The 9,886-nt window shown below is 36.5% G+C and overlaps 1 protein-coding gene across 6 annotated transcripts in view; it reads left to right on the top strand.

The window, feature by feature from the left end:
• relch (RAB11 binding and LisH domain, coiled-coil and HEAT repeat containing) overlaps nucleotides 1-9,397 on the top strand; it is a 38,955-nt gene extending 29,558 nt beyond the window's left edge. For 5 of the 6 annotated variants that reach the window (XM_014008461.1, XM_014008460.1, XM_014008457.1 and 2 more), the window contains 6 exons: nucleotides 1,503-1,566; nucleotides 1,648-1,786; nucleotides 1,868-1,984; nucleotides 5,685-5,773; nucleotides 6,388-6,458; nucleotides 8,178-9,397. In XM_014008461.1, the coding sequence (XP_013863915.1) occupies nucleotides 1,503-1,566; nucleotides 1,648-1,786; nucleotides 1,868-1,984; nucleotides 5,685-5,773; nucleotides 6,388-6,458; nucleotides 8,178-8,298 (601 nt within the window). In that variant the 3' untranslated portion in view covers nucleotides 8,299-9,397. The remainder of the gene's footprint in view (nucleotides 1-1,502; nucleotides 1,567-1,647; nucleotides 1,787-1,867; nucleotides 1,985-5,684; nucleotides 5,774-6,387; nucleotides 6,459-8,177) is intronic. The other variant, XM_014008458.1, reaches the window with a different exon arrangement.
• Nucleotides 9,398-9,886: the final 489 nt, after the last annotated feature.

Here is a 9,886-nt window from a genome sequence, read left to right as displayed (position 1 = left end):
CACCCTGTTACCTTGCTTTATACTAATAATTTAAATTTCTGATAACCACAAAATCTTTTTTAGTTTTTTCTCAAGCCGATTTAAAAATAATATAAAAAATTAAATGTGTCTGAAGATTGTAGTGTTTTTGTTAACCTGACTATCTTGGCTTAGCAGTTAAGAGGTCATTGTACATATTAGTTGTTTAGAAAAAGTCAAGATCCATCATGTCAGATGTTGATTTGAGTCACGTTATTTATAAAAAATAGCTTTTTGTGTCAAAAGTCATAGCAGTTTGCGTAACATTGTGCCATCGTCCTTGATTTATCAGCTTAGTTGCCTCATTTTGAGAATCATATTTAACTGATCTTAATATATCGTTTGTGGTCGGTGTACTTTTTGGTCATTCAGTTTTTCATTTTAAAAACAAGGAAAAACAAAAAAAACGGATGGTTTGTTTTTCCATTTTAAAAACACATATATTGAAAAATCAAAAAACGGTTTGTTTTTCGTTTATCATTTTCAAAAACGATATTGTAAAAACAAAAAACTGATGGTTTATTTTTTATTGTCTATTTCAAAAATGGAAAACAGACCAGTTTTTTCATCTTTTGCCGAACCGGAAGTTTACCGTTGTTGTTACGGCAAGTCAAGGCACGTAAATACCAGGCGCTCTGGGCATTTTAATTTTTTGCTTTATCTCGTCAGTTTGCAGATTTCAACACTATTAGGTTGGCTTTACAACCAAATTCTGAAGAAATTGTGTTTATGGCGAGAAATGGATTGTCTTCTACGGCAATCTCTGCGCCTATTTCACGACGTTATGGAGAGGAAAGGGGGGGGGGGGGTCTCCCCGAGGAGCATCAGTAGATTTTGCTCAGAAAATGGCTTGAGTAAAAACTCTGATACACATCTAGGTTTAAACTGCAACATTTGCCCAAGTTTGTCGGCAGTTATTTCCTTTCTCAGACACGAGATTTGCTGTTGCGTTAAACAACAAACAGCTCCGTGCTTCACACAATGTGGATGGGAAAGCTTCTTTGAAAAAATAAAATAATTTTTTTTCTGGTATAGCAAAAACAAAAAGAGGGTCCATTTTCCTGTTTTTGGAGTATAAAAAAAGAAAAACCATCCATTTTACATTTTACCAATATAGGTTTTTAAAACAAAAAACCATCTGTTTTTCATTTTTCATTATTTTGTTTTTAAAAGAAAACTCGAATGACCAAAAAGTACACTGACTGTTAGTAAGGATATATTTACTGTATCATCAAGTTGGAACTCGTTTATTATTTGAAAACTTTTTGAAATCTCTTGTGATGACATGTTCTACAGTCATCGAAATCATTTGAACACATTTAAACACAACCATCTCGTGAGTCGAGCATTTCGAAATATTTGTGGTCACTTTTATGCAGATAATGTTTTAGTCATTGGGATTCTGTTTAAAAATGTAGACTTGAAAGGGTGGTAAAATAATAGTAAATTTTCAAAGTGTTTACTTACTTTCCCGCCGTGTTTAGATCAGTAAGAATCTCCACCATCCCTGCCTTTGGCACCATCATGGAGACGGTCACACAGAAAGAGGTATGAAAGTAAATCATGGTCAGGATTCATGTGTGTGCAGGCGTACAACTTCATGACTATATTACCTTGTCTTATTTGTAGCTGCTAGAGCGTGTTAAAATGCAGCTGGCCTCATTCCTTGAAGACCCCCAGTACCAAGATCAGCACTCTTTGCACATGGAGATCATAAGAACGTTTGGTCGGGTCGGGCCAAATGCAGAACCACGCTTCAGAGACGAGTGTATGTTGATGTTTAAAGACTTCTTCACTTTTTTCACAATGCAAATATATTGATTTTTTTATTTATTTTGTGTTCCTCAAGTTGTGCTCCCGCACCTTCACAAGCTTGCGCTGGCTAACAACAGTCAGTCGGTGGAAAGCAAGAGGGTCGACATCGCCATCCATCTGTTTGAGGCCTACAGTGCCCTCTCCTGCTGCTGTATCCTTCCTTTGGTTACGTTTAACCRTATTTAAGCTGGAAAGTATCGTATACTGCTCAGTTTCGCCTCAAACCAACTTGAACTTCTGACGATTTACTAGATGTATTTGTAATGTTCGTCTCAGAGTCTGTGTCAGACTGTCAGAATTTCCCATCCAACGGTCTTCCTGCTGCTCAGATTAGCTCCTGAGTTTTGAACGGTTTGCTGGTTCGTATCATTGTGGCCGTGGTTCCTCAGAGTTTGGTTCACTKTGTGCGTTGGCGGACTTCGTCTGTCATTCGACAGCAGGGAAAACGGGGAAAATTGAGCCGCCTCCATTTTGGGGCTTGAAGTAATTACAGGGATGGATAAGCAGAGGAAAGGATGAGAGCAGGAGAAAGTGTGTGAAAGGACCGAACATCAGCTCCGATCTTGAGGAACGATTCTCAGGATTGGATTGGCACTAATATTACACATGTTTTACCTCTTTCCTCTGGTTCCTGTGTGATTCTCTTTCCTCTGTTTGCTTTGCGTGTCCTCTGACTGCTGTGCCCCACCTAGTTCCAACACACACAGACAGAGGTCAGCTGGTTTGAGGTTCATTCCTGTGGATTTTTGGTAGGCTGTTATTTCAGTGCAGTTGTGTCCAGGAGCTGTAGCCCTAACCTAATGGGGCATACCTCCCACTGTACTTTTTTTTTTCTGTAATCAGTCTGACAGCCTCTGAAACTGTACATTCCCATCACTAAAAATAGAAATAGAGATCTGTCTACCACTCATCCCACATGGCCCCAGATTTTGACATGTGGCAGAACACACACACAGTTGTGGACAATGGAGCAATGYGTTCAAGTTACCAGAGCAGACAAAAAGAAACTTTCTAAATGTGTATGTTTTAGTTTCTTTAATGATCTCAGATTGTGCTTAAACAAAAAARCAATACGGTCAGAAAAGTGAATAAATAAAGACTACTTTTTGGCATTGTTTCGAGAGTAAAGAGGTCAGGCAAAACATTGTTCAAAACAGCAGCAGTGTCCCTTTACTRTGTAAAGAAATCATACGGGGAAAGTGCTTGTACCTACAGAACTTTATTATTGACTCTTTTTTTTATTTTAAGCACGCTTCTTTATCAAATGTACCACTTATGAGCCACAGTTAACAAAAATATGGCAAAAAAAAGATGGTTCCTGTATTGAAATCATCCCTAACTTAACCGTGTATAAAGTACCTCAAAGTGATACTTGAGTAAAAGTACAAGTATCTTATCATAAAATTAYTTTGGTAAAAGTTCAAGTCCCCTCAAAGGATATTACTTGAGTCTTAAAGTATCTGATTTAAGTATCAAAAGTAAATTTCTGATATAAAATGTACTTGCGTATCAAAAGTAAAAGTATTGAGTAAAAATGAGCAGTTAGATTTTCCAAAATGACATTTATTGAGAGGTAATTTCTCCAAAATAAAACATTTTTATTAAGGTGTGCAGCTGTGATGTATTGTGTACAAACTAATACTGTGTCAGAATGGTATAGTATTTATACTTCTCATCCAACCACAATTAAGTTCACTCTATGCAGGACGCACAATTTATCAAGATATAGTTTTTTAACAATAAAAATTAAATGAAATGGGAGTAACAAATTTCTTCTTCTTACTTTTTTAAAAAATGGAAGTTGAAATAAAAAAGTAGGCTGAAAATAATTACTCAAGTAAAATACAGACAACCAAAATTTCTACTTAAGTGCAGTAACAAAGTATTTGTAATTAGTTACTTTACAACTTCTACAGTCTTTTTAACATCCCTTCGCCATATTTCAGGGCTTGGGATCAATCAAGTTTTATTGATGTGTTCCAGGACAGGTTGATGGGTCGAGGCCTCGGTCACAGAAATGATGTGAAGAAGCAGCTGAGCCATTTATAAGCTGATGCCTTATTTCCTTCATAATTGCTGTTGGGAATCCTGGCTGAAGATTTAATCCTTTGTTGAGTCAAATATGAGGTGGTTGTTTTTTTTTTGAGGGAGTTTTCTCAGTCTGGGAACTCCTCCACAAAGATCTGATTGTTGAACACTGCAGGTCTGTAAGAATCTCCCATGCTTACACAGGAGCTCTGCATCTGATTGTGACCACTGGTTTATTGGTTTTCCTCCTTTTAATCAAATATTTGAAACCACAGTTATAAGGATGATCTAGAAAGCCTGGAGAGAGGGCAAAGGGCAATCAATATAAATGTTTTGATACTTTGTAGTAAGCCTTTCTTAACTGTCTTGTGTTACCAACATCCCTTCTTACCAGATCATGACTCATTTTGTTTAAATAAAAGGAACTGGTAACCCTTTATTTTACAGTCCCCTAATTACCATGCAATTACCTAGTATTTTCCATGCTAAGTAATAACATTTTACTGTGCATTTACCTGGGAATTACAATAACTTACCATGTAATTACTTTGTAAGAACATATGTTTGTATTCTTTTGGTTAATAATATACTGTATAATTGAGGTACTACTTAACAGTAATTTGATAGTAGTTACCCAATAAAAGTAGTTTTACTAATATAGTAGTTTACTGGTAATGGCATGGTAATCAGGGACTATGCTGGGTAATTGATGTACTATTAAGATCACTAAATTAGTTTATTTACATTGTAATATTCTAAGTATATACTTTGATAGCATGGTAATTAGGTGACTGTAAAAATAAAGTTGGCATTTTTTTTGGGCAAATAGTGCGTAATTGAGATACTACTGAACTATTGCAATAGAATTCCATCCATCACCCACTAAAATTTGTTTAATTACACAGAGCTGCTTCATGGAAGAAGAACCTCAGCTTAGCCTGTTAACTTTAGCATTAGCCCAGACGCTAACACCATATTAGCTCAGCGCTGCACATTGTCCTCTCATCACTGAGGTCCTCCATCCACATGACAGAGAGGGGAACACAAAAATGACTCAGCCTGCAACTGAAAATATGGATGGAGGACCTCAGTTTAGCTTGTTAGTTTGTCGCGCTTGTGCTGAGGTAATGCATATATGGCAATGTAACGTTGGTGCTAGCGCGAAGGCTAACAGGCTAAGCTGAGGTTCTTCTTCCATGAAGCAGCTCTGTTGTCCTCCATCCATATTTTCAGTTCCAGGCTGAGTCATTTCTACCTTCTCCTCTCTGTCAACGCTCTCTGGTTTCATTTAAGAGTCGATCGTCACATATTGTCCAAGATTAACCTTCAGGGTGGACATAGCTCGCTCACACCGAGGACCTATCCACGTCATTATTTACCCAGAATGCTTTGCGTGTAAATAAAATGGCTCTGTCCGTTTTAAAATATATATTTTAAAAATTTACAAAACTAAACAGCCTACAGTATTTTTACAGGCTATATTCTGCAGTTAAAATAAATGTTTATCAAATAAAGTCTAATGTTAAAACTAATCTGGGATCCCTTTTTAAGCTCATCAGTGCCAATCTGTAAATGTTCTCCAGTGTGAGCAGAGACCACTACTAAAAGTGGATTGCATCATATCTTGGTTGTTTAAAAAGAGTCTAAATGAACTTAATATGCTAACATGTATTTTTTTTTTCATTGTGCAGCTTTGTATGTAATCAAATCCATATTGAGAAGACTTTGAAGTATACCAAAATGTGGAAACCTTTCACGGGTCAAAGACCTTCCTCTATAGCAATACACCCGTGTGAAATTCAAGTCCTTAACGTTCTGTTCAGTCATATCTGAGGAGGTAATGGTCAACTATTTCCTGCCGGGCCTCAGGTGTCTGCACGCCGACATGGATCAGCTCTCTCCAGAGCATGAGGTCAGCAGATGCAACGCGCACACATACGTTCACGGGGATTTCATGCGCTCTTCACAACTCTGACTCCCAACTTCTCACATTCATACGTGCATTCAGAAAAACCGGTATCACATCTGCGTGCTCATGCACCGCTGCACCAGACTGTCTCCCTTATTCTATCGGTTACTCCCATGGTGTCGCACAAAATAAAAGCAGACAGTCTGACTCTTAGCTTCTTTCACAGTCACACTCACGGACACACACCTAAAGTATTTATTTGTGTCTGAGTCGCACGCAATCCATTTCATGTGAGCATTTTCCCAAAGTGACTAATAATCAGCTGTTTTTTTTTTTTTTTTTTTTTGTATTTTGCTTTCATCCAAAATTATCTAGAATCTCCTTAAAACAGATTATATTTTTATGCAATAAAATGCACAAATATGTATATGCCAAGTTTTAATTCTGACATGCTGGTACAGACGTAGGCCCATGTTTCCTCCCATTCAGTACCCTTGTTGACAAATCGTATACAGGTGGTGTAAAGATATTTCTGTAACTCTGACTTTTTGGCTTAATTTTCAACAGGCATATTTGTTTTTGTAACATTCCTGCTCAGTTTCTCTGTTCTTTCCCAGGTAATTCTCAGTTCCATGATAAAAGAGTGTGAAATTAAGGTGGAAAACAGAGGAATGTCTGACACACAAGGGTGAGTCAATCAGTCCCATTCACATCACTTCCAAAGAAAAAAAAATCAAAAGACCATTATTTTAAAGGAAAGCAGTGATAATTTACAGTGGGGAAGTAGTCCTGACTTTTACGTTTAATATTAAGTCATGTAATTACAGTTATTTGAAATAATTGTGACCCTGTAATGTTTCCATTAATCTGAATGAAATCAAATAGATTTTCCAACTTGCATTCTCCCATTTATTTACTAAAGATGGCTGAATAATTGAATTTGTGCCATGTTTTATTCCTCACTACCAAAAACAAAGGTGGAGCAATAACGTCTTTGTGTTTGTTTGCACAGCTCAGTATTCCCTGAACACTTTTTATTTTGTTGACCCTTTCAGAGTAAAATTACCACTTAACTACTGGAGTCAATCGACTCATAGCAAACACAAAAATAACTGTAACTCAGTCAGATTTACAGATATTTACGTACAATTTGCTGTGTTAGTAACTGAGTATCAGCTACAACACAAGCTTCCAGCAACAACAAACTGCTGGAGTTAACTCTGTTTACCACTAGATGGATTTTAGTCTTCAGGAAGAAAATGAAATGTTTTGGAAACAAAAGCTAAAAGGGGTGTCCCGATGCAGCTTTTTCATTTCCGATGCAGTACCAATTTTGCAGCCTTGAGTTTTGGTCAATACCGATATCGACCCGATACGATATCAGAACAAGTCATAAATAGTTTTATAACTTCTTTTGTTGTGTGGAATCTTTAAAAGTCTTGATCAAATCAAACTGTAAACAACAGTAGGTATATGAGACTTGTTTCTTTTATTTATAACCAATGGGTACAATAAAATACAATAAATAAATAATAGAATAGAAGACCGTGACAATTTGCCTCAATAAATCCAATAAAAACAAAATATATGTTTAAAATGTAAAATAACAATTCAAAGTCACTTACAGTAAGTTATTTTTGCTGGATCCAAGYGCTGCTGGATGGAAATCCTGAGCGGACCACTGGCGTGCTAATATCAGAAATTTTAGATTTTTGGGCTAATATTGGACCGATAACTGATGTCGATATCGGATCGGGACACCCCTAGTGCCTTTTAAATCTGTTTCCCCCTATTTTAAAATAAATATTCAGGGCTCTTTCAAATGAAACATCTATGTAGTATAAACATGACTTTTATACATAGTTTATACACATACATGAAGAATGCACACGCTGTGTTAAAAATGAGACTCCTGATGTCTTTACAGACTATTATTCAAATTCTGCTGCAAATATCTTAATGTTTGAAGCTGACTTCAAACCATAAACAAGACAGAACCATTACAGGAAGACTGGACTCTGGGGATAAGAATATTCTGCCTGTGTAGTGTAATGCTAATGATTATCTACATGTCACATGATGATTCAAAAAAACGCTTCAGTCCCCTAAATTTATTGGATTTAGTTGAGAGTTGCAGTTAAACTATAATGTTTGTCCTTCTGTTAAGCAATACAGCATGTTAACTTCTCTGTATCAGTCAGAAACTTAACTCAAAAGAGGAACTTGAGGAGCCGTTAGACTGTAAAAACTCAGGAGGGGGTTGTATTGGCAAACAGCGTTTCCTCTCTAAAAATATAGAGTAAACGGTGGGAAGGGTGGGGTACGATTTGAGACGATATAATAAAATGYAAGATTTTATTTTGAAGTCAACATATTTCACTTTATTCATTCATGTGTTTTTAAATAGATCTATTTCCATTGCRTCCAGTTTGGTGGGGGAGGATGCCAAGACCAAGTTCCTAAGCAAGATGGGTCAGCTGACCACCTCTGGAGCCATGTTGGCCAATGTCTTCCAGAGAAAGAAGTAACTGACTGAGCCTTCGTGATTAACTGACGAGCTTCGGCACGCTTCAGGCGGATTTCAAATGTTTGCTGGAGAAAATACTGRTTCCGCTAAAAGTAGAAGACAAACAAGGGTATGATTTAATCAAACAAAAGATAGAATAGCTACAGCAGAGCTACCKGTTAGGAGAAAGGCACATTATTTTGTTCATTTTACAGCAAAATCCTCCAAAGGTTCCTCTGTTTACTCCTTTTTTTAAATCCACTTTTTAATTCTTCGTCGTGACAAAAGCAAAGTCAGGATCAGTGGATTTGCTTTTATGAGACTGCGTTGACAGTTTTCAATTCAGAAAAAGGAGAAGGTGAAGGGAGGAAACACTATCGACATCCACCCCGAACTGATCAGAAGAGTTTTAACGTGGACGTTTCTTGACATTTTCTGCACAGAACAGGAAAAAGAAAAGTTGGTTCTTAGCCTGCTGGATTTTGAGTAGAATTTTAATGGGCACATGTTAGGGTCAGTTGTTTCTCAAACAGTTTGATTAACCTGAGAGAAATGCGAGAACTGTCTGGACACTGGCTGAGGATGACTTGTACAGATTGTCTGTACGGTTTAGAGATWTTGCCTACTTGAAACCATAAACTATTGTCTTGCCTTTTATTTCTTTAAGTTTTGTTTCTGTCATGATAGTTTCTATTTCATTATTTATGTCTTAATGAAGGAAAAGAAAACACTTTATTCCTACTTCCAAAGAAATTTGCACTTCACTTTACTGTTTGTTTTGTTTTATTGTATTTTTTGTTGTTTTTATTTAGTCTTATSCATACAGATTACCACTACTTTTCTTTATTAATTTTGGCAAGCTGAAGAGAACACTGGTCTTAATTATACCTTCTCTGTCTGTTGCATCTTGTCCAAGTCTTGCAGTGTCTCTGATTATTGTAATGTTTTTTTTCTCTCTAAGCTAGTTCTTTTGTTTTATGTTTTTGTTCTTTCGAATATGCTCCAAGWGACGCATTAAATACCTGTGTCATACACTGACGTGAGCTGGGTGGTACTCGTTATGTATATTTGAAATTTGTGTCATGATGTAATAAAAGATGGAGATCAGTTGTGTACTTTAATGGAGTTTCTGACAGATTTTTTTTTACTGTTTTTGTGACAATGGAAAAGCAATCCAGGCTGTGGCTCAAAGAGTCTACAGGTGTTGAAAGTTGTAAAATGAAGTCATTTCACAGAAAAAAACACACTCCTACTACTGTCGCCCACATCTAAACCTTTGATGTGGTCTATTGTTGCCTTTTAGTACAACAAACCAAAGTCCATTTTATGGGGCATTCCCAATAAGTCACTCAACTTATCTAAAAACAATAAATTTAAATAATAATTGTCTTCATGAAAATAGTGTTTAGTTTATAGTCATTCATACTTTAACCCTCTCGACTGGTGTGGTAAATCTCTGTCTTGAAATTTTCAAAAAAAAAAAAAAACGGTTCTTTATCAAAAGGTTGACCAATGCTAGCCAGCTATCCATTGGTAATAAAAACAAGATTTGCATGTTCAAGCTAATGTTTAACTATCGCTGATAATGGACCAGGTGGGCAAATATTCAA

The sequence above is a fragment of the Austrofundulus limnaeus genome, unplaced genomic scaffold (assembly GCF_001266775.1).
Source record: "Austrofundulus limnaeus strain Quisiro unplaced genomic scaffold, Austrofundulus_limnaeus-1.0 Scaffold50, whole genome shotgun sequence".
Taxonomy (NCBI): Eukaryota; Metazoa; Chordata; class Actinopteri; order Cyprinodontiformes; family Rivulidae; genus Austrofundulus; species Austrofundulus limnaeus.
The sequence above is the reverse complement of the archived record's forward strand: the minus strand, read 5'-3'. Positions and strand labels throughout refer to the sequence as shown.